Consider the following 25,384-nt stretch of genomic DNA (forward strand, 5'->3'; position numbering starts at 1 on the left):
CAGCCCTACTGGCTGTGTGACAGAGTGGGCTGTTACAATACAGTCTTTGTCCAGAAATAGAGATATAAAAAAAAAATAGAAACATAAAACTGAGATTTATGATTTGGGCTGTACTTACGCATAGAAGTGCATGGCTAGAAAGCATGACAGATGTAGCTTTGTCTGGTTTCCTGTTCCCATAAGAAACACTGTGGCATTGGTGTTGTGACATTAGTAGTGGTGGGCAGAGATGGAATGTGGAGTCGGAAAATATATTTGTTCAATTTCAATAATTTATGTAGAATTAAGAGGGGGTGGGGGGTAAATAAATAATTGGAGGGATGGGGGGGGGGGGGGGGGGGGGGGCGCAAATTCATGTTTTTCAGAAGTTGAAGGGGGCATGTCCCCTCTGCCCCGCCTCCAGCGTTTGTGTGCCTGTGTGGCATATGTACAGCATCAAAAAACATACAGAAAATAGGTGAACGAATAGTAGCCTAGTTTATGGCACAATGTCTAATATCCTTGTAGATCAAATAATCTTTTTTTAACTATTTTTTTAATATTTTTTTTTATACAATATCAAAATAACAACAATGACAACAACAAAAGAACACAATCATCACAAAGGACAAACAAAAAGCAGACAAGCAGTACACCATAGCCTACAATATGACAATATGACATACACATATATACTGTGCACACATACACATGTAGGCCTATACATACACAAACATATTCACATACACTTTATCTTTATTTTTATATATTTTTGTTGTTGTCAAAGGACCATGCTGCGCATATGTGCACCCAGCCACTACAGCACACCCACCTCCACCCATCCCGACAGTGAAGGGTCAGAGCTGCGTGTTCAGAGTTCCTACCCGGACCCAACCCCGCTGGGTGAGCTTTGCTGATCAAATCATCTTGATAAGAAAATCTGTAACATATTTACGAAACCTTTAATACAGAAGGTGTAATACAGACCGATAGGCCTATAAGCCAATCTGTGGAGAAGAACATCAACCTCATCTTTGACCTTCTAAGGTCTTGTATTACCTCACCAACAGTCCAACACTCCAGTAAAGTACATGGAAGTATTAGTACCATTCAGTAACAATTTATCAGTCATGGGAAAGGGTTGGTGGTGGTTTATAGGTGGACGTGAGTTAATGTGTAGGCTTATAACTGAGCGACTGAGGAATGTGTCAGTGGAAGCTGCTGCACAGCCTTCATTGTTGACCTTGGATGAATGGACGCCATTATCACTTTAGCGGCAGTTGATAAATTAATGAGAAGACAGTGTTTGCGTTGATACTGTATCTTTCTGTGCTCTTTTTTCCCCTTCCCCAGCCAAGTCGATGACTCGCGAGTGACACACAGCCTACGAAGCCAGGCTAATGAACGAGCGTCAGTTAGTGCGCGAGCCTGCAGTGCCATTAACGTGCGGTTATAAATCTGAGACCACCACGGTGACGCTGTCCGGTGGGCCCCCCTTTTACCCGCTATCTGCCTAATCAGCGCGAGGAGAAGTAAATGTTAAATTGGCCGTGAGGTCGTTAGTTTGGAAAGATAGCAAACAGTGGCTCATCTGGCTGGTGTGCTGAGGCACAAAACTGCTTTTTTAACTTCTGAATTTAGGGTCATTATCTAAGGGAGATATGACCCTTGCTTCAGTCATTTGAACAGTTATGGCTGATGTCATTTAGATGCATGGACAGATTAGGTGAGGAAAGGGACCACAAAGCCCCCCCCCCCCCCTCACCCATCTTGAAAATGTGGGAGATTAGATATGTCTCCAATAGGCCTGCATTAGATAGAGAAACAACATAAGTGCTCACTAACTTGTGATTTTGAAAATATATTCAGAATTATTACCCTATGGCTTCACAATGCCACCGTTGACCACCAATATCCTCAACTCAAACAGTGCAAGGCTCTCAGAATCATATCATACAATCTGTCCTGTTAGAGCAGAGATATCATCTGGAACTCTATCAAACAGTCCTCTGAATGGGATTGTTTATGTAGGCTGACTCCAACACTTTAATCATGACCAGTTAAAAGGGAACAAACAACCATTAAGCACGAGCTAAGGCTCCCTTTTATCATCACGGCCCAGAGTGAATGGAATGGAGCCTCCAGATAGGAGCTCACACAATTTAAACTGATATCATTCTAGAATGATCATTCACACTACAGGGCTTTTAATGTGAGCCTGACTACTAACAGGCCAGATGAGTGAGAACATGTTTTCAATTAAACAATTACATCAATGCTGATGGCCCCAACCTGTGTAACCCTCTTAGTGATTGAGTCAATATTAGGCCCTGAGTTGTCACAGAAACCACTTCCTCTGTGGCTAAAAGGCAGCATTTAGAGATTAATTCTCTCAAAACATTAATTCAATGGATCAGGTGCCATTGGAGGCAATGGAAATGTGACTGAGACTCTAGATTCCTCTGGCAACTATGGAGATATCACTCAGAGATTTAGTGTGCACTCAAGTGTGCTATTTGCTTTTCAATTAGGCCATATCCAAATGGAGATAGGACGTTTTAAAAGTATTCACCTGCTACTTAAATGACTACAAGATTTTCTGCCTGACCATCCAATTTAGATAGCTCCATAAAAAACGATTACTTGCTCAAACAAGGGGACTGACAGAATAACAAGCAGAGATAATAAATAGTTTGTCCCAAATGTAGCAAATGACGGGCCAATTCAGGACAGAAGGGATGAGTGATTTCTAGGGATAGAGACTTCTTGCATAGAAACACTTGACACAGTGAGGACACACACACACACACACACACACACACACACACACACACACACACACACACACACACACACACACACACACACAAATACACCCCACCCCCCCACACACACACACACAAATACACCCGCACTCACCCACCCACTCTCTCTCTATCTCTCTCTCTCGCTCTGCCTCCCTCCTCTCTTAATGACACTGAATTTCCATGATCACAATACACACTGTTCTAATTGTGCTTACTTTACGCACAAATTGGTCATGTTTTTAATCCCAAGTCAACTTCAATTAATCAAGTAATACAAACAGACATACTGTACAGGTCAACTGCACCTCAGTGCTGCTTGAGTTCAGTAGGTCTAATATACTGCCAGCAAGAGTTGCTGTGAAGAAAACGATCATTTTCACAGACTGTATCGCCTAAAGCTGGGACGCTTCTCAAAGATGGGCCTTCATCTAAGTTACCGTCCCTGGCACTTTGGAACTGCGGGGGCTATCAAGTGAATAGTTCACCTATATCCATCGGCCAACGTGTGTACTCTCTCTCTCAATGTTGGTTTTACTGAGCACAATTTGTGAACCATTACACAATACAGGTAAGATCAATGAGCATTCTATTGGTTTTGGGACTGGTCTTGTATGTCTAAGGCCGTTGAACTCGATGAGTGACCATACAGCCGAAATATTTATCACACACTCTCAGGACTAAATCATCTAGGTTTCGTGCAATCATTAGCTAACATACTGCTTACTGAAAACTCTCCACTGTTAGTCTTTCTGCTAAATGATAACCTATTTGAAGAAGATTCCGCTGATAGGAGCCAAAGACAAGAACAAGGCTGTGTTGTAATTGAGGCCATGGATGCGACATTACGCAGGACACTACGTGGAAACAACTGGGTGAGTGCATAGTAGGCCAACAATTTACAGCCAGCTACAGGTAGCATCTAACACATCCAACACATAAATGAGCAAACCTCTGTACCTCTGTCTGTCCACATTTTACTCTGACACCATTGGCCTGAGAGCATTCATAATTGGCACGGGTACCAGCAGGGTCCCGGGCAGACGGTGATGGGCTGGATTTTTAATTAATTTACATTTTGGCTAATTTTAACATAAAATACTGCTCTGGAGCGCCGTTGTTTCACAGTCCGAGCTCCGATGCAAAAGGAACGCAGCATATGCATGCATAATGCAATGCATGCTGGGAACTGGAGTCACAATGCTATTAAATCGTAACACCACAGTGAGTGTAAATGAGTTGTTGAACAATGAAATTGAGTTGTAAGAGTTTATTAGGTTCTAGATTTGTATGAAGGGAAGTGCTGAAGTAAATGCCTTGAAGACCATTTAGCATGAGCAAGGGTAAAAAAAAGTAGGCTATAAATCGTCTGGATGATCCATATTCCTATGTTGTCAATTGACACCTGACACCATAATTGTCACTTTCTGCCAACAGTTCCACTCTGTCCACAAAACTTTATTGCTGTTTACAAACACAAAAAGCTATATCCACATCTGGCTCATTCCGTTAATTTGATGGCTCCAAGCTGTAACACGCACATCAAATAGGCTGCTTGCTGTCACATTCACTTTGGGACTTCTACTCCACTCCAACTTTGATTTTTAGCCCTTTATTCGCCAGGAAAAAAACACAAGAGGAACAGTATTTTGTAACCAAGAGCTGCAGAGTTGTGTGGTTAAGTCCACATGGGGTCTCATTACGCATTTTATGTGCTAAGACTATAATGCTAACACTTCGGACAAGGCTATTTTTTAAACTGGGTGTTTTTCTATGCTGTTGAACAATTTTAGAAACTCTTCACAACTCTTTCAGTGTTGTCTTGTGGACAGGAACACCAGAGTTTGGGCTTGTTTTAGGCTACTAGCTATTCCTGTTTACATAGAATGTCATCTGCTATAGGCCTAATGAGAACCGCGTGGATTCAACCACACAACTGCTCTCGGGTGTTAATTCCTCTTGTGTTTTTTCCCCAGGTGAATAAAGGGCTAAAAATCAAAGTTGGAGTGGAGCAGAAGTCCGGAATTGAATGTGACAGCGATCATTTGCTCTTGACAGCATGTTACAGCCTCGTTACCAAGGCACCATGAACAGAATAAGCCAGCAGCCTAGGCAGGTGTTTTTGCATTTTTGAGTTTTTTTTTAAAGAACGAAGGAGGAAAAACCCCTGTTTTAAAAATATCCATAGCCTACTTGTGGACAAGACCTTCATCTTTCACAGAAAATGTTGACACACCTTGCTACAAAATCTTGGGTCATGAACTCAAATAATAGGCTACTAGGGAATTAACACCATTGATTCATATACGAAATCAGTCAATTTAATATAATCTATATGAACACATCTTGTTTATCACTAAATATAGTTTATTGATATTCTGAACGATAAACCTTGGAATAATCGTTAAACTGAACTGAATTAAATTGAATCAGCAGGATTGAGTGTCTAACAAAAAATTACATCAGCTCGACTTGCTAGGCTACAGTAGGTTAGCCTACTTTGGACCATGGACGTTGATCAACCAATGCACTAAAGTATAGACTACGGCACCATGGTTGCTCAAACATATCTAGGCCTAGGCTACTCAATTAGGCTAATGAACACAACAATACGAAATAAAGAGGTAGGCCTACATTATTTACAAATGAAAATATTTCCGCAAATCTGCAAAGGCAACAGATTTCACAGAGTTCACACCTGCAGGCGGGTTGCCCACATTGCCTAATCACCCATTTCAAATGGTCTCATGTTTGAGGATTCAAGGGGAAATCAATTTCCTCCTCAATATCCAACTCCTGGTCCGTGTCGTCTGAAATGTCCGACTCTATATCCCCCTGTGACAGCGGCGAGGACGAGCACTGTGACCGGCTGTGCGTCTGCGCCATCTCCGCGCACCTCTGGTCCGAGCTGGTGCCGGACTCAGACGCACCATCGCACTTCCTCACTGCGCCGTCCTCCTCCAGATCGCGCTTACTGCCCTGGGGGTTTTCCTGCCAGAATCAAAACGACAAAGCTCAATTAGACAAATAGGATATTCTCTGATTTATGTTTTTGCAGCAGTTTGGACTAGTAATAACTGCCCACTCTCATGGGTCTAGCGGTGCCCATTTCCCAACCCATGATCAAAGCGGAAATTAGTTCTTCTAGAACTAGGCCTCACTCTTAAACATATGAACACCAATATCCTATGACAGGCAGTGAAATTCCTCATGGCATAGCCTACCTGTTTGAGTCTCCGCCACTTGGCTCTTCGATTTTGGAACCACGTTTTCACCTGCAAAACAACGGAGGCCTAAATTAGACTACTTAGGTGAGGCGGTGTTTTTGATACTGCCTGGGTTACCTTAAGAATGCATTAAGTAGGCTATGTTAGTTCTAAGTCATTTAGCCTCGGTGCATAAGAAAATCAAGTAAAAGAACAACGAACAAAATAAAACAAATGATTTTGAGTCTACTAATAATTCATATTGTAGCCTACACATTTATAATATAGGCTAAATCATAATTCTAATCTCGTGGTATTGCATAGCCTAAGCGCTTACCTGTCTTTCACTCAGCTGTAACATTTTGGCCAAACGTTTTCGTTCTGGTGGAGAGAGATACTTCTGCGTTTCGAACTTCTTCTCCAACTCTATCGTCTGATCGTTAGAGAAGCGCACTTGTCCCCCTTTTCTTTTATGTAAGGGTCGTTGAATAAATGGGGTCCATAAAAGGGGTTTACCTTTGAAAATATAGAAAATACAGAATGAATGTCAATGATTAAGCTTCAAAGATTATTCAAGCATCAATAGGCCTACATAGGGTATCAATAAATAGAATAGGACAATGCAACGCATGCGTCAGAGAGGAGACATAACTCACAATTATTTTGCTAAAGCTGTTTGATTCGTTTTTCCTATTGACGCATTAAAGATCATCTGTGTCAGTTTGTTGCATACATCCTCAGCTTTTAAGGAAGGCCGTGAGAGAGCGAGAGACAATGGCAAAATATCCGTCCATGTGTTTCCTGAGACTTTATCTGATGAGAGAGGGGCCTTAACATTAACGCCCTAGCCACTGTCAACACTTCACTAAACTGCAATTGTTGCATTTCGTTTCTAAATCTAATTATTTCTTTTATCAGTAGTCTAATCGAATGACAACTGGATAATGTCCTGAATTAACAAAATCCATAGATTAAGTAAGATGATGATGATCAAATTACAAGGATTCATTGGGTCTAAAAAGAAAAGAAAAAAGTAATAGGCTAAAAACATTATGTAATAACTTAATCCTAAACTACATTAGGCTATTAAAAACTATAGCCTAATCATTTTGCTCTAGGCTATATGTCTTTAAAATCTAGATTCTTTAAAATACTTTAGCATAAAGAAAATTCACTCATTATTGAACAAAATCACCCTGGAGGGTGGATGAAAAATAGGCTACAGTGGAAAAAAAGTTAATAAGTGCATATTTCATGTATGTATGGTAGGTTTTTGCGTCCACAAAGTCACATCCCACACAGAGGAAGTGAACAATATCTGAAAAACGGATCCCGGCTATCAGAAGTCGAGTGTTTCCTGAATATGGCTGTATTGAGGATGTCGATAAAATAATCAGCATCGTGCACGACTCCCGAGGAAGCGTCTGCCTGAGGCGGGCAGGAAAACATTTAACAGCTTCTGAAACCAGATTTACTCCTATCGAGAGCTCAAGGTTTCCTGTATGAACGGAAAGGGTCAGGCTTGCTGAACAGAGACAGTTAACCCCAGACCGACACTTAACTGCTGAAATAACAAGTGATTTAGGGGCATTCTTAGTCACTGGACTTCTGATGTTTGGAACAATGGCTTTTCTAAAGTCAAGGCCGTTCAAGTCATCCAACTACGTTTGTGTTATTGTACAAATATGTCCGTCAAAATAACCAACCATGCATGGCCAAGAGTGATAGGCTACAGCATGTGTACAGCATTTGTTTCATTTACATACAGGCTACTGTAAATAAACGTTTACAATGGTGGAATCATAATCCAGTAACTGCAAGGCTGAATTCTAAATGTTCAATTTCCTCTCCTATTTTCACAAAGCCTATACGGTTTAAGCCTATTATTGAGATATTATCACGGAACCAACAGTAACTGTTAGCAACAAAGTATTGTTAGAGACATCGAACTAATTCTGATGAAATGCGCAATGTTGGACTTACCCAGAGGGTCGTGTCTGAGCAGCGCATGAGTGTAGTCCCCCATGGACCGGTGGAACGGGTAGATGGAGCTGGTGAAAGCTCCCGAGGCGTATGTGGCCGTCAGCGCGGCGTGGTGCGAGAGGGCAGGGTGGATCGGCGTCGGCTCATAGATGGGGGTCCTGTATGGGGACACCAGACTGGTGAAGGACGAGTTTGGAGACGGGAGAGTTGGCGTAGGGACCATCGTAGAAGACGCCGGTGCACCGTTTCTACCCAGAATGTCTTCAATGTAGAAAGGAGTCGGATGAACGGGCTGGATGGGGGTCGGTGCGTAAAGAGGAACACTGCCCGCAGAGGCAGTCGCTGCGTGCTGGTATTGCATGGTTACAGGCCTATAGGCGATGTCGCGTAATGCTGCTAAAATACACTATAATATGTCGTTACTTAATCTAGTTCTCAGGTTATATCTGAGGAGGCGTTGAAGGTGCGTCTCTGTCCATGGGGTATCCTGGTCAGTTGGCGATCCAGGCAGCAGTTTAGGCTGCTTCATATCGCGGCTCTGAGAGGGAGGAGATAACAGAGCAGACAACTTCCTGCAGGTATCACACACATTCTGATTGGTCCCCAGTTGTGCGGCCTTATAATTAGATAGGGGCCTAACTTGAGTTTTACTGCCCCTGTATCAAATAGGCTAAGGCCTACATGTCAACTGTAATAATATGTTTGTTGTCCTAAGCGACAATACAGTCTTCAATAGCCTATACCCCCCCCCCCAAAAAAAAAAACTAACCCTAACCCCTTTTGTCCCCTTTACGCATGGATGCATCTAAAATATTAGGTGTACTCTAATTCAGTTGAGTCACATTAGGCTATCATTTGGTTGGCAATTGTCTTGCAGAATGACATTGTGACTGTGATGCATCAGGTTTGTATGTTATCACATAATTAACATCAGCCTACAATGTAACCAGTGATGAACTCATGGATTGAATAATTAAAGTTATCTTGAATGTGATTAGCTGTCTTATCATATGAACGATATAAAAGTTAGTGGCTTTAATAGTTTACCAAGTACATGATTATTCCTGTATCATTTCCTCGTCAATGTTAAACAGTAGCCTAAATAATAGGTCAACTGCTAGGCTACTTCTCTAATGTTTCAGTGTGATCACCCCAATCACACGTTGTCTGAGGCGATGTGCTCCCTCAATGTCAAACGCTGAATATTCTACAGAACATCCACTGTAAAATAAGTAAAATAGCAAAGTAAGAAAAGAAAAAATAATAGAATGAAAAAACGGAAGAAACAAAACACATTTAGACAATAATTTGCCTTTTACGCACGGGTTCGATTTTCTTGAGCGTCGATGCCCCAGATAAAAGGGAACTTTCTAACGGTTGTAATTTAGATTACAGGGTCTAACGAATAAACATTGATACGAGAAGGTGGGAGACATAGGCCTATAGCCTCACATGAAAGACAAATCAGTAAATGGCTAATATTTGTACTTTGACAATCATTGCAGTAAATTGATCCGCCTGCTCCTCTGGCGTCGAACCCCTATCCAAACGTCTGATAAATAGGAGAACGCTGGTTATCGCTTGTCTAATGCCATCGAGCGCCTAGGTGACACTGTTGGCGCCATACATGGCCTATAGTCTAGAGGTTTTGTATAGGCTACAATATCATGGAGAGAATAATATTTGTAATTTGGGGTAACCTAGTTATTATGCATTAATTTAGTCCGTTGACATACAAGACTTGGGCTACTCACTATGTGGGGCATTGGTATTATCAATATGCACATTTTAACTAAGATTGCACTTATCTAGATTAGGCTCTATGACTAATACACCATCAACTCTTGGGTCATTAGGAAACGATTTGGAGAACAAAGCTAAGGCAGGAAATCAAACTGATAGGCCTATCATGTCACAGTGTCTTAACTGTGACTCCCTTCATACTATTGATCTATTCTTTAACATATCACTGGGGGAATCGGTTTATAGATTTTAGATGATCAAGACGTCAATGTCTCACCCAGTCTATCTGGGGCACTATGAGTAGGCCTCTCTAGCCTATGTTGTGATGCTACACCGTGTCTGTGAATAGACGTTATTACTGATGACACATCGTTTCATCAGTCACACCTCCTTTTTAAATCATGAAATTGTATTTTTTTTAGCCTACATTTACTTACCTGTGCACTTTTTTGTGCACTTTTTTCATGCCAGGCTAGGCCTCGGAGGATCTTTGCTGCCATCTGCTGGATGACAGGCATTACGACACTTTACTGACAAGCAGTAGCATATCTTCATTATTTGATTACACAATACTAATAACTCAGGACGCAGACTATTGGTTACCTACAAAATATGCTCAGTTAGGCGATATGATCAGAGATTTGTATACTGTTCAGATTGCCAAACTAATTATCATCCAATAAAATAGGATCAGGAAGAGGCTACTGGAGAACATGGGAAGGAAAACAAAAACAAAAACACACCATAATATCAAACAGCTCATTAAAAATCTCATTAGTGATGATATCAAACCACACAACACAGATTATAGGTTCACAGTGTGCCGGTGAGGTTTGATTTGCTAAGAACCTATGTGTGCTGCTTTCAATTATCTCCCCCCGTGCACAAGCATTGTTGCAGAGATATGTTTCCGCCCACCGGCAGAGGCTTTTGGTTGGTTTACAATGGTTCCGCCCTCCTTCATCGTCTGAACTGACAGCTGACCGGCGCCATCATGTATCGCTCTCTGAGAAACGTCCAGCGATTCAACTGCAACCTCCTGGCGTTGCATACAAACATCACCAAACACAGCTCTGCAATACGCACAATCGCAACATCCACAAGAATGGTAAGTGATCTGCGTTTTGAAACTAGGAGTGATGTCTCCGAGCCTACTGGAGGCCCACAAATGACCTTAATAGCCAAGCTAGATAAATAAATAGTTGGTTATCGAGCCAACTAACTGTCAACTAACGTGGCATGAAACGTTCTGCCAAGGTTGCGAATTAAACATTTGCGACAACTAAACAGATCAATGTATTTGGGATGCAGCTTGGCTAGCTAACGCATTAGCTTGTCCGATTGTATTGATAGTGTAGCATGCAGAGAAGGTCAAAGTCAGTTTACAATTCAAGCTAGCTAAGATCACCTTTAGGCAAGGCAAGTTGATTTATATAGCACATTTCAGCCACAGGGCAATTCAAGGTGCTTTACATGAGACATTAAAAGCATTAAAACAAAAAGCAAGACATTATAGACATTTAAAACAAAAGGCAGGACAAATTAAAAGCATTAAAACAAAAAGCAAGTCATTATAGACATTTGAACAAAAAGCAGGACAAATAGAATACAGGAATAAAAGTTACAGTGCAGTATACTGATAAACATAGCTCCTCTTGGAAAGCAGTGGCAAAAAGAAAAGTCTTCAGGCTTGTTTTAAAAGAACCGAGAGTTGCAGCAGACCTGCAGTTTTCTGGAAGTTTGTTCCAGAAAACAAACTGGCTGTGCTGTCAGACAGCACAGCCGAGCCTATACTGTCAACAACTGTTGAGTTATAGTCCGGCTCTGTTGTTTTTGATTCAACTCCTACACTTTTGAAAGCCACACTGTGTGGGAAATGTAGCTAGAGAACATTAGAAAAGATTTCTTGATTTCTGCTTTATTTGAATCAATATAGAATTGTATTTTGTGCCTTTCTCAATAGTGGACTGTTTTGATTGTGTGTGTGTTCTCTGCAGGCCAGCTCAGAGTACAGAATTGAGAGGGACTCGTTCGGAGAGCTCAAGGTGCCAGTAGACAAATACTATGGCGCTCAGACTGTCAGGTCCACCATGAACTTCAAGATTGGAGGGCCCTCAGAGAGGATGCCAGTAAGTCCAGATTTGAGATGACCTCACCCAACAAATATAACTTGTTGACCTTGGTAACAATCTATATTCATGTGTAGGATACATTATATTTTTTGTGCCTGCTTCTCGGAATGAATTGTATTTCCAAAGATAATAGAGACGCAAACACCTCTCTTTTGTATCATGTTTGTTCAGATTCAGGTGATCAAAGCGTTTGGCATCCTGAAGAGGGCAGCTGCGGAGGTGAACCAGGACTATGGCCTGGACCCAAAGATCGCCGCCGCCATCGTCGCTGCCGCCGATGAGGTATCACGCTGGTTTCAGAACAAACATTTACCGACTCAGAGAAAAAAAAACATTCGGCTAAACAAAGACGGACACAGGCTAGGGGGGGTTAAAGTGCATGACTTGGTTTTCTGACTTAAATCAAAGGATTAGTGACTCGGAACGTTTCTGTGTAGCATACCAGTTAGACTTGGGTGAGTTTCTCTCTCTCTCTTTCTCTTTATCTCAACCGGATAACGTCCAGACCTGTGACTCACTCTGTGACTCTGACCCGTCATGGTTTTGCTTCCCTGCAGGTGACGGCTGGTAAGCTGGACGACCACTTCCCCCTGGTAGTGTGGCAGACCGGGTCAGGAACACAGACCAACATGAATGTCAACGAGGTCATCAGCAACAGAGCCATCGAGATGATGGGGGGCCAGCTGGGCAGCAAGGACCCCGTCCACCCCAACGATCACGTCAACAAGAGCCAGGTAAACAAGTCCACAGAAGCAATAACAACAACTGTAGCACTCTCTCTCTCTCCCTCCCTCTCTCTCTCTCGCTCTCTCGCTCTCTCGCTCTCTCGCTCTCTCGCTCACTCGCTCACTCGCTCATAGCTCACTCACTCACTCACTCACTCAACTCACTCACTCACTCTCTCACTCTCTCACTCTCTCACTCTCTCTCTCTCTCACTCTCTCACTCACTCTCTCTCTCTCTCTCTCTCTCTCTCTCTCTCTCTCTCTCTCAACCTGTGTCATAAAGAGAATCCAGTGACTTGTTTTCAGAGTGATGAAGATGTTTGGGGTGTCAGATCTCAGATCATTTACATTATCAGCTGGGTCTCCCTCAGTCACACGTGTGCAGTGCCGTCCAGTAGTAATCGTAGCCTGCCGTGTTGTCCCGCTGTGTGCTTTTTGAACGTTTCCGAATCCTTTTCAGGTCTGAATGTTGAACCTTGCGTGTGTGTGTGTCTGCAGAGCTCCAACGACACGTTCCCCACCGCCATGCACATCGCCGCCGCCATGGAGGTCCACGAGGTGCTGCTCCCCGGCCTGCAGGCGCTCCACGACGCCCTGGCCGCCAAGTCTGCGGAGTTCAAGGACATCATCAAGATCGGACGCACACACACCCAGGACGCCGTGCCCCTCTCTCTGGGACAGGTACAACACCTAATAATAATAATAATAATAAAAATACAAATAAGAATACATTTTATTTATAACGTCCTTTCCATTCGAAAATCTCAGAGTGCTACAGTTTTAAAAGCATAACACAACAGAAACACAACAGAAAAAAGCACAACATAATTTTAACAGTGAAAGGCCTTTTTTTTTAAGAGGTCGGTTTTCAGGCCTGCTCTGTGTCCGAGCTCTGTGCCGAGTCCGTGCTCTGTGCTGCCCTCAGCTGGACGCGGAGGCTGTTCCACGGCCGCGCCCCGGCCGAGCAGAAAGCTCAGTCTCCCATGGTGCACAGCCTGGTGGGACGTGGAGGAGCAGGCTGTCTGCTGCAGTGTCCAGTCTTGACCTAGAACTTACCATACCATAATATACAATACCATAATACGGCCTAAACATAATTGTACACAAAAATCAAGCATATAGACACACGGTCAGGGGAGCGGTGAGTGTGCAGCTGATCCAAGATCAGTCCTGCGGTGAAAGAAAGGCTGCCTGTCTGTGTCTCTCTCCTCTTTTTCCAATCATGTTTGTGTGTGTGTGTGTAGGAGTTTGGTGGGTACGTCCAGCAGGTGAAGTACAGCATAGCGCGGGTGAAGTCGGCCATGCCCAGGGTGTACGAGCTGGCGGCGGGCGGCACGGCCGTGGGCACCGGCCTCAACACGCGCATCGGCTTCGCCGAGAAGGTGGCGGCCACCGTCTGCTCGCTCACAGGTACGACGGAGATCGCCACCGACGCGTCTCAACTCTCTCCTTCTGGCAGGACGACAGGAATGCTATAGATGTGTCATAACTGAATTACTTTCTTTTAAAGGGAATACTTTCGCCAGATAGTCCTCTCAGCTGTGTTTCTGTCATTGCGAGGCACGCGCGCGTCCAAAGAGACTCGTTTTACGCACGAATGCCCGCAGGTGACCTTACGTGTTGACAGCGGGTCTCCTCGCCTCGCCTCCAGGGTTGCCGTTCGTCACCGCCCCCAACAAGTTCGAGGCGCTGGCGGCCCACGACGCGCTGGTGGAGCTGAGCGGGGCGCTGAACACGGTGGCGTGCAGCATGATGAAGATCGCCAACGACATCCGCTTCCTGGGGTCCGGGCCCCGCTCCGGCCTGGGAGAGCTCATCCTGCCCGAGAACGAACCCGGGAGCAGCATCATGCCCGGTCAGTGGAGTACGGTCAGGTGTAGAGCGATGAGTCACGTCAGGTCAGTAGAGTACGGTCAGGTGTAGAGCGATGAGTCATGCCAGGTCAGTAGAGTACGGTCAGGTGTAGAGCGATGAGTCATGCCAGGTCAGTAGAGTACGGTCAGGTGTAGAGCGATGAGTCATGTCAGGTCAGTAGAGTACGGTCAGGTGTAGAGCGATGAGTCATGCCAGGTCAGTGGAGTACGGTCAGGTGTAGAGCGATGAGTCATGCCAGGTCAGTAGAGTACGGTCAGGTGTAGAGCGATGAGTCATGTCAGGTCAGTGGAGTACGGTCAGGTGTAGAGCGATGAGTCATGCCAGGTCAGTGGAGTACGGTCAGGTGTAGAGCGATGAGTCATGTCAGGTCAGTAGAGTACGGTCCGGTGTAGAGCGATGAGTCATGTCAGGTCAGTAGAGTACGGTCCGGTGTAGAGCGATGAGTCATGTCAGGTCAGTAGAGTACGGTCAGGTGTAGAGCGGTCAGGTGTAGAGCGATGAGTCATGCCAGGTCAGTAGAGTACGGTCAGGTGTAGAGTGATGAGTCACGTCAGGTCAGTAGAGTACGGTCAGCTGTAGAGCGATGAGTCACGTCAGGTCAGTAGAGTACGGTCAGGTGTAGAGCGATGAGTCACGTCAGGTCAGTGGAGTACGGTCAGGTATAGAGCGATGAGTCAGGTCAGTAGAGTACGGTCAGCTGTAGAGCGATGAGTCATGCCAGGTCAGTGGAGTAACAGACAGAGCCATGGGTAAAGCTAAGTAGAAATCTTTCATCTTGATCTGTCACGCCACCCACCAAACGAATCAAAACACACCGTCTCTTTTTACTCGCCCGTCGAAAAACAGTGCCTTGAGCGAGCTACAGTGGTTATCCTACTAGCGTTGCTGCTTCTGGTTAGAAGGATCCTGGGTATTATCGGCGAAGAGAAGCAGCGTGAGTGTTCGGCTCCAGCTGCTAGAGATCATCTCAGGTTTCAGGCCTTATTTTTGGGCTGAGCCCTTCGTCTGCTCCCTGACCTACCAGCCCTCCTCTCAATATACACTGGAGAGGCAGACCGTGTAACATCACGTGCTATATTCCTGTAGGATTTTATTTGGTTAGGGGGGGGGGGGGGGGGGGGGTTAAATAGTGTCATGCTAGATGTGCATACTAGATGTGCTTTGTGTAATAGTGTCATACTAGATGTACATACTAGTCATACTAGATGTGCATTGAGCTTAAAATAGCTTAAAGTTATCACTTAAATGTAGGACTTTCATTCAGGATACATAAAGACAATCTCTCTCAGATCCATGTGCTGTTCTCCATAGGTGTACCTGGTCCTGCGGTCATTAGGATAGATGGAGCGCTGTCTGTAGCTGTACCCTTATTGCATGCAGACCTACGCTGTTAACTTACGTTTGCTCCACCCAGGAAAGGTGAACCCCACTCAGTGTGAGGCCATGACCATGGTGGCAGCCCAGGTGATGGGTAACAACGTTGCCGTGACCGTCGGAGGCAGCAACGGACACTTTGAGCTCAACGTCTTCAAACCAATGATGGTAAAGTGTGTGTTGTGCGTGTGTGTGCGTGTGTGTGTGTGTGTGCGCGCGTGTGCGCGCGTGTGTGCGCGCGTGTGTGTGCGCGTGTGTGTGTGCGTGTGTGTGTGTGCGCGTGTGATCCTTGAGCAATAACTGTCTGGCTTATTTAGATGATATAGAAACCGACAACTGAAAAGGATTGCCTGGTTTCTGCAAGGACATTTCCAGATCCTGGTTGTACTGCACAACATCTGTCGTTGAATATTTCAAGCTTTTATCTCTATTTAATTTGGGCTTGTGCGCTGGGAACTTGAATAATTGAGTGTATTTGTTTCTGGTTGTTGTCTTCTGAAATATTCATGGATCATCCCAGGGAGTGACAGACTGACTGTCCTCGATTGCTTCTGCCTGGCTGGGAAAGCACACAAGCACAGTGTTGGTTCTTCAGCGTAGTCAAAATGCCCTCCTCCCCTCCAACGCTTCAACTGAAGATTGTAGTGAAGCGGAGCGTTGAACTGTTTGCAGTTGATAGATATTTGATGATGTTTCGCTAAATGGTTAAGGAGTAACATGGTGATTGGTCACACTTTCTACAGTAGGTTTTTATAGGCTTATTTGCACAAGAGGGCTTTGAAGAAACACAACGAAAGTATTAAATATGTCTGTTCTTTAGTTTTGGAGAACTAGACATTTTATCGTTCCTATTTTCAACCGGTTGAGAATGTTCTCTACTGAGTCACGCCAGGATAATCATTCCCTTATCATTTAATTTAGCTAACACTAGCTAGCTAGCTAATTTGCTTTCATAAGGTGACGATATCGATAACGTTAGCTAGTTTGCTTTCAAAAGGAGTTGTGCTTTTATCTTAGCTAGCAAAGATTATTATTGGATAAGTTGGCATCATTCTGTACCTTAGCTTAGATATACTAAGTTAGTTAGCTTGTGGTATCATTGAGGTAGCTATGGTAACAAACAACAGCGTTTGGAGGGTGGGGTCATGTGACAGTTCTCATGACCACGCCCACACAGTTTGGGTGAACTTTTTTCAGTGGGAAATCTAGGCTTAGATAGATACATTTAAAGCAGAAATCATTGATTTATTTACAGCTAGATGCCAGTAAGAGACTTGTTTATAAACACAAGGCTGAAACGTACATATATTATATACGTTTAAGTCACGGGGGCGGAGCAAAGGCATGAGCTGGCTATTGACAACACAGGCCGAAATGCTAGAATAACAGACGTGGCGACCGGTAGGGATGAGTCATTGAAGTAGGACGCTATTAGGATGCTATGGCTCAGTGAAACAAATCAGGTGGTTGTAATTAGTTTTGACAATGTGGATACAATCGATTAGCGCAGCTTTAAATGACGGAATAATACCAAATAAATTAATCACTTGTTTTGTTTTTGCCTAAAGACAATTAGGAAGTGTCACATTCACCCACCATGTTACTCCGGCTTCAGGCCTGTTTTGCTGCTCTCATTTGGGTTTGATCCCCAGTCCTCAACGTTCGTCACCCCTCCTCTTCCTCCCTCTAACAGATCAAGAACGTGCTGAACTCCGCCAGGCTGCTGGGCGACGCCTCCGTCTCCTTCACCAACAACTGCGTGGTGGGCATCGAGGCCAACAGGGAGAGGATCAACAAGCTGATGAACGAGTCCCTGATGCTGGTCACGGCCCTCAACCCTCACATCGGTACGACGCTGTACACGCTCCTCGCCACCGGAGGGCAGACACGCGCAGCTCCTAAATTAGCACACAAAAAAACCCTGCGAGATTCACTCTCCTTGTGTCCCAAGATACCCTGAGAAATTCATAGTGATCATCGTCAGGATCGGCTGGTCTGTCTGTACCTACTGCCTTAGCCTCTCCCTTCCCTCCGGGTATACAGTCGGGTATACAATATACCTCGGCTTGCGCGACCTGAAGACGGTGCGTTAACATGAATCCAGCTCTCTATATAAGTGTCTGCAGTGAGGGGATGTGATCCGTCACACCCCGCCTCTGAGGGGATGTGATCCGTCACACCCCGGCTCTGTGTCCTTGGTGAGGTGAGGCAGGGAGGGGAGCCAGCCGCGCCTCTTCTGGGGGCGCAGGGGGCCAACTAGCAGGCTGCTGATCGATGGTACCTTTCAGACTTGCAAATGCGCCCCCCACCCGACAGATAGATGGGAAACGCGGGCCGTGTTTGAATACTCTGAAGATCCTTCCTTCCTTCCTTTGAGTAACGGCCGATCGGTCTCGGCTGGGTCGGTGACGTCCGCGGGGCGATGTAGGCTCTGGTCTGTCTGGTCACGTAGGGTCACAAAGATGCCCTCGCGGAAGGAAGGCGAGAAAGAGAGAAGGGATGCTTTTGCTTATTTCAAATAGTTTTATTCGAGCGTTCAAACAGGCCTTCGTCCTACTCTCCCAACTAGCAGTCTGCTTTACAGACAGGGCCCCGCCCACTGGCTCAGTTTGCTCGCAGTCTCGTTTTAGTCTCGTGTAAGAGCGTTTACTGTATCTGATCCTGTCATGTCGTCTGTGTCCTCCAGGCTATGACAAAGCTGCTACTATTGCCAAGACTGCCCACAAGGAGGGCTCAACGCTAAAGGCGATGGCTGTCAAGCTGGGCTACCTGACGGAGGAGGAGTTTGATCAGTGGGTGAAGCCCCATGAGATGCTGGGCCCCAAATAGACACTACAGATTATCAAAAGGAATATATGTCTTATGTCTTTGTAAGAAAAAATAAAATACTATTTTTTGTTGTTGTTGAAACGTTACTTTTGTTGTCGGTTTTTGACCCTATGTTTCTCAATTTAAATGTATAGAAGCATTTGAGAAAGGTGGTTTATGATGTTTTCCTTTTTTTGAGAGGTAAGAGAAGTGTTTTCTCACTCTTTGTCTCGGCCAAGGTCAACGGGATGAGTACAACAACACACAGTTGGAAGGGGTGCACAAATTGGCCTCCATTCTGTGCAGTACATCTGCTATGGTATTGCATAATAGACTGGTGCTGGAATAGCACAACCCCCCCCTTTCCCTCAAGGCCAGTGTGGAGGATGTTGTTAATGACATTTCTCGTTTTCAACTCTTCATGCACGGAAACGGATGGTTTAGACCGTCGCCATGGATACATGATGTATGCGTATCCCTCTTGATTGGCTGGAATGAATCTTTAGTCGCCACTGACATTTCCACTCCAGCACAGAATTTCCAGGAGCTTTTTATTCTGTATGGTTCAATGCATGTGGAGTACTGTACCTACAGTCTGCTCTGACTGGCTGATCCTCATCACACGTACTAGATGGCATCACAAGGGAAAGGGCTATTTAACACGGTCAGTAGTGTTATGTCCCTGGAGGAGCACGAAGCTCGGGCGGTAGAGCGATCAGAAGGTCGCCGGTTCGATCCCAGCTCCCGGCAGTGAGCCGAAGTGTCCTCGAGCGAGACACTGAACCCCGAAATCGCTCGCGTGTGGCTCGGTGGCGCAGTACTCGGCACACTTCACAGCAAGAAGGTCTCCCGGGCCTTTCTGTGCGGAGTTTGCATGTTCTCCCCGTGTTCACAAGGGTTTCCTCCCAAAGAACCCAATACGTCCCCTGTTCCTGACCAGGACTTTGACTGACCACTTAGACTTGGTCCTCGGGCGCCACTGATGAGGCTGCCCACTGCCCCTGGAGGAGGACAGCTTGGATGGGAAAATGCAGAAGCCAAATTCCACCGGTGGCCCCCAAAGTTGTGTGTGTGTGTGTGTGTGTGTGTGTGTTGTGTGCTGCGTTGTCTCTCACCTGTATGTGCCAGTGTGTGGTGGATTACAGACCCCCCTCTGGTCCTGTAATTACAATTATTGTAATCATTGCCATTAGTGTAATGTTGTGGAATCAACATAATGAAATTTCAGTCGAGATCACTTTTGTCAAAATTGACCCATTATTAGCATGCATCTATAAATACATAGCATATGAATTTTGGCGGTGTGCTCTGTTCGGGGGGCCCCCTGCCTTCCACCGATGTGGAAAGCGCGTTAGCAGGGGGAGGCAATCTAGGTGTTCCCCCCCTCTGGGCCGCTTGGCCCAGAGAGCCAGAAGGGGGAACGGCATCTAGCCCCCTGCCTCTATGACGATCAGAGTGGGCCACAAATTATTGTAATCATTGCCATTAGTGTAATGTTGTGGAATCAACATAATGACATTGTTTTACTGTAGAAAGTCTTCTGAAATGTTGGGAGACACTCGATCCTCTCTGTCCTGATTCCAGCCTCCGGGGTTGTTAGAATGTTCTGAAATGCTCCTTCCTGTTCCTGTTCCTCCCGTCCTTGAAGTAATCCGAGATAACACGGCAGGATCGGTGAAAATGTGCTTATCTGTGCGTTTTTAGAGAATTCGAACAGAGCCCAGAGCTGGTGAGGGGAGGGGGGAGGACAAGCTCTACCTCCTGAGAGGTTATAGCTCAGAGCGGTTTGAATCCCTGCTCCTCCTGACATGTCGAAGTGTCCTCGGGCAAGAGACTGAACCCCAAATTGCTGCCAATGAGCAGGCTAGCACCTTGCATGGCAGCTGCCGCCATTGGTGTGTGTGTGAATGGGTGAATGAGAGGCCTTCATTGTAAAGTGCTTTGGATAAAAGCGCTATATAAGTGGCGTCCAAAACATGCACGCTCACCCAGAGACCAGTGTGTCTTAAAGACGGACCCTGAACAAAAACCTAATGTTCTCCCAAAGACGGACCCTGTCCACAGCACAGTCCAGGGCCACGGGTGTTCTGGACAAGTCCCGTGTCATGGGGTTGGATGATGGACATTGAATAGTTCCATAAAAACGGTGTACTTGTGTTACTTCACTTTAAGAGATTACTGTGTGAGGTAAAGCTACAGAGTAAGACATGTATACCTACAGGGCAATGAAAGGAACAGCTCCCTCCTGCCTCCAGGCTGTGGTCAAGTCCTACACCCCCCCCCCCCCCCCCCCCCCCCTTACCACTACGCTCTGCTACCTCAGGGCCGACTGGTTGCCCCGTCACTCCGAGGCCCCTGCGGTCAATCGATACGGTCACGGCTCTCTTCACTTTCAGAATGGCTGCCCATCTTTCGCCGCAGGCTCAAAACTCACCTCTTCAAGCAGTATTATCCTATTGCATTTTGGGTTTGCTACTCTTACACTTTGTCTTCAGCACTAGATTATGCTCTTAGTCACTTATGTAGAAAGGAGATGCACTTGTGAGCTCTGTTGAGTAGTAATACACTCACTTCCTATGTTAAATGCAATTATTGTAAGTCACTTTGGATGAAAGTATCTGCTAAATGACTGTAATGTAATGTAATACCTGTTCCATGAATGGATTAATAATTCAATAAAGATCCCTATGTGGGCAGATACCTGTTAACTGTGTTGTTTGAATGGGGGGATGTCTATAAGAGGGATGGATGAGAAAGAAGAGATGATGAAACAGGAGAGGGATGAGAGGATGGAACGGAGGCTGGGATGTAGAGAGAGAGAGAGAGAGAGAGAGGAAGGAGTGAGAAGAACGGACGAGGGAGGGTGAGGAGAAGGAGTGGATGAGGTCAGGTAGACGGCTGAGGAGCGAGGAGAGGGAGGTGTGGGGGAGAAGGAGTGGATGAGGTCAGGTAGACGGCTGAGGAGCGAGGAGAGGGAGGTGTGGGGGAGAAGGAGTGGATGAGGTCAGGTAGACGGCTGAGGAGCGAGGAGAGGGAGGTGTGGGGGAGAAGGAGTGGATGAGGTCAGGTAGACGGCTGAGGAGCGAGGAGAGGGAGGTGTGGGGGAGAAGGAGTGGATGAGGTCAGGTAGACGGCTGAGGAGCGAGGAGAGGGAGGTGTGGGGGAGAAGGAGTGGATGAGGTCAGGTAGACGGCAGAGCAGCGAGGAGAGGGAGGTGTGGGGGAGAAGGAGTGGATGAGGTCAGGTAGACGGCTGAGGAGCGAGGAGAGGCCGCACGGCAGGGGGCGGGACCCAGATAGCAAGCGGATCTGGGCCATATACAGGCCAGATCTGGCTTAGTTCTGGCCCATATATGGCCCAGATCCGCTTGCTATCCGGGGAGGCTGGGGTGAGGAGGGCCAGGTGACAGGTGATGACTCTGTGGATGCTGGAAGATCCCCTGGGGAAAACGCTTAGCCCCGAGGAGGAATGGCAGGCTAGGCTGAGGCTGGATCCGTGCTGAGCTGGCATTGATTAATAAAGGCATTTGCAACTCAAGCCCTTCCTGGCAGATGGTGGATCGGTAGTGTTGCTAGCCAGCCAGTGTAGCTCTATTGACAAAACTATTCCAAATCTACGGATCAGATTTGAAAATCCTGCTGCTTCGGCTGAGGAATCAAGCCCATGTGCTAGGGGGGCTTCTGGTTAATGTGCTAAATTTAGCGATTTGTTCAGCTGCTTTTAAATCATACCTTGCCTCTGTAGGCCTCTAGCTTCCAATCAGGCAAAATACACCCCTAGCCTATGTATTCAATTCACCTTGCAATTCAAGTCCGGTTTGAGCTGATTTGTATGTCTGTTGTAAACAGAATGATAAAAACCTCAGCTGAAGTACCATATTTCCTGTAGGCTTCCATGCCATGGGTTCCTTGAGCCCTCAGCAGTCCATGACTCATAGACGCAGTCATGTCTCATTTTATTTCTATAGCACCATTCATATAAATCAAAACGGATAAAACATAAATCATGTTAAGACAATGAGAACAGATTTAAAAGAAACAATAACATTAAAATAATTAACATAAAAAAGTAAAATAAATTATACAAAAAATAGAGAATACAAATTAAGAAGAGTTTAAGATATTAACACATGTAAAACTATGTGGTAAAAGCAATATTAAAAAAGGTATGTAATAAGACCTCGCTTAAAGGTGACCACGGTCTCAGACATTCTCATGTCCTCTGGCAGGGTGGGGCAAGGCTGGGGGCATGGGAACAGAAGGCTGCCTCCCCAGGCCTCTTAGTCCTGCTCTAGGACCTCCCCAGGCCTCTTAGTCCTGCTCTAGGACCTCCCCAGGCCTCTTAGTCCTGGCTCTAGGACCTCCCCATGCCTGTTAGTCCTGACTCTAGGACCTCCCCAGGCCTCTTAGTCCTGGCTCTAGGATCTCCCCAGGCCTCTTAGTCCTGGCTCTAGGACCTCCCCAGGCCTCTTAGTCCTGGCTCTAGGACCTCCCCATGCCTGTTAGTCCTGGCTCTAGGACCTCCCCAGGCCTCTTAGTCCTGGCTCTAGGACCTCCCCATGCCTCTTAGTCCTGGCTCTAGGACCTCCCCATGCCTCTTAGTCCTGGCTCTAGGACCTCCCCATGCCTCTTAGTCCTGGCTCTAGGACCTCCCCATGCCTGTTAGTCCTGGCTCTAGGACCTCCCCATGCCTCTTAGTCCTGGCTCTAGGACCTCCCCATGCCTCTTAGTCCTGGCTCTAGGACCTCCCCATGCCTGTTAGTCCTGGCTCTAGGACCTCCCCATGCCTCTTAGTCCTGGCTCTAGGACCTCCCCAGGCCTCTTAGTCCTGGCTCTAGGACCTCCCCATGCCTCTTAGTCCTGGCTCTAGGACCTCCCCATGCCTCTTAGTCCTGGCTCTAGGACCTCCCCAGGCCTCTTAGTCCTGGCTCTAGGACCTCCCCAGGCCTCTTAGTCCTGACTCTAGGACCTCCCCAGGCCTCTTAGTCCTGGCTCTAGGACCTCCCCAGGCCTGTTAGTCCTGGCTCTAGGACCTCCCCATGCCTGTTAGTCCTGGCTCTAGGACCTCCCCATGCCTGTTAGTCCTGGCTCTAGGACCTCCCCATGCCTGTTAGTCCTGGCTCTAGGACCTCCCCAGGCCTCTTAGTCCAGGCTCTAGGACCTCCCCAGGCCTCTTAGTCCTGGTTCTAGGACCTCCCCATGCCTCTTAGTCCTGGCTCTAGGAACCATTAAAAACTCAGTGCCAGAGGACCTGAGGGACCTGCTAGGTGTATACTTTAACAGCATGTCTAGCATGTATTTAGGTGCATGGTTATGTAGGCTAGGCTATGGATTCATAGACTAATAAAATAATCTTAAAATATAGGCATACTAAAACTAACAGGTAACCAGTGTCGTGATTTTAAAACGGGTGTGATGTGAATCCTTCTGTTCTTTTGTGAGAACACGTACTGCAGCATTTTGAATCAGTTGGAGTTGACTAATCACTTTCTAGGTAGGCCAGACCGTAAATACATTGAAAGTTCACTGAATCGAATTCCATTAAGTAGCAGCACAGATTGAGTGGTCAACGTCCATTAGAGAGAGTGATTCTAAAGAACAGTTGGTGTCTCAATATTATGCTTGTCGCATCCAAAGGTAGTCGGCCAGTCCCTTTCCCTCTACGAATCAGGCCTTATGAAAAACCTAATGTTATGCCTAAATAAATACATTGCAGTACTGAGCCATTTTGTTATTATTTGCTACATAATTTCCTATGGCCTTGCCTTGAAATGCTCTGCTCCTTAGGGTGCGTTCGTTTCTAACTGGGAGGTGGCAAATTGCGACTTGCTACTAGGAATGATTAAATAAAACACCGCATGAACTCGCACTTCCTCGTCGCAAATTCGGATATGTTTCTCAGCCCCCAGTTGCTCGAATGCACTAGATATAACTAGGTAACTGTGATATAATGGTATATAGATATAACTAGGTAACTGTGATATAATGGTATATAGATATAACTAGGTAACTGTGATATAATGGTATATAGCTGAATGCACACAGGTCGGAGGTGGGTATTTTGCTACTTGCGACTTGCCACCTCCGACCACAAACGAACGCACCATTAGTGCGTTCTAGCCGTGTTTTTTTTTTTCCACCGCTGAGGCAGTTACCAAGGCGCTCGGGCTGGATTCCTGCCACGCGATTGGCCCCCAGGTCGAGGCGCGTGCACGGGCGAGTTGTGAGAGTGCCCGCGCGCCCCTTCATCTCGCAGTAGCTCCAGACCAGAGCAGAGGACGCGTCAGCGGGTCCGCATCGAGAGGCAGATTCTCATTGTTTCCGATGGTTTATCAGTGCATCCCTTCGACTGACAGCTGATTTTCATTGTTTCCGATGGTTCATCAGTGCATTCCTTCGACTGACAGCTGACAACCTGCGCCGAGCGTCCTTTCAAAGAAAACTGGGATTCGCTGGCGGGCTGTGGCTAGGGAGAAAGGTAAATATTCGGTTTACTAATGTCTCGATAATGAGGAATAGGATAATGAGTGGAGGAGTGGTGGAGCTGTCCCAGGTGCTGAAATCGGGCTCAGCCTTTCTGTTTACTGGATAGGCTACAGATCTGTGTGTCCCTTCCGTGTGTGTGAGAAAGCATTACCTCCCGAATAGCCTACATTCATATGGGTGGTCCGCTTGCCTTGTCACACTGCTGTAGGCTATGCTGATATGGTTAGGATACAGTTTGATATCTGTGTGTGTGTGTGTGTGTGTGTGTGT

General features: G+C 46.0%; 2 protein-coding genes across 2 annotated transcripts; one reads left to right on the forward strand and one right to left on the reverse strand.

Moving 5' to 3' along the window:
• Nucleotides 1-4,044: 4,044 nt before the first annotated feature.
• hhex (hematopoietically expressed homeobox) lies at nucleotides 4,045-8,459 on the reverse strand. Its single transcript, XM_084459960.1, has 4 exons — nucleotides 7,973-8,459; nucleotides 6,327-6,505; nucleotides 6,008-6,058; nucleotides 4,045-5,774 (listed from the first exon to the last, which is right to left on the reverse strand). Exons 1-4 carry the CDS (start codon nucleotides 8,331-8,333, stop codon nucleotides 5,529-5,531), a joined length of 837 nt encoding a protein of 278 aa, XP_084316086.1. The 5' UTR covers nucleotides 8,334-8,459; the 3' UTR covers nucleotides 4,045-5,528.
• Nucleotides 8,460-10,680: 2,221 nt separating this feature from the next.
• On the forward strand, nucleotides 10,681-18,748 carry fh (fumarate hydratase). Its single transcript, XM_084459799.1, has 10 exons — nucleotides 10,681-10,823; nucleotides 11,713-11,844; nucleotides 12,019-12,129; nucleotides 12,405-12,581; nucleotides 13,071-13,253; nucleotides 13,817-13,982; nucleotides 14,224-14,427; nucleotides 15,862-15,989; nucleotides 17,515-17,668; nucleotides 18,508-18,748. Exons 1-10 carry the CDS (start codon nucleotides 10,710-10,712, stop codon nucleotides 18,648-18,650), a joined length of 1,512 nt encoding a protein of 503 aa, XP_084315925.1. The 5' UTR covers nucleotides 10,681-10,709; the 3' UTR covers nucleotides 18,651-18,748.
• Nucleotides 18,749-25,384: the final 6,636 nt, after the last annotated feature.

The sequence above is a fragment of the Borostomias antarcticus genome, assembly GCF_949987555.1.
Source record: "Borostomias antarcticus genome assembly, chromosome: 29".
Lineage (NCBI taxonomy): Eukaryota > Metazoa > Chordata > Actinopteri > Stomiiformes > Stomiidae > Borostomias > Borostomias antarcticus.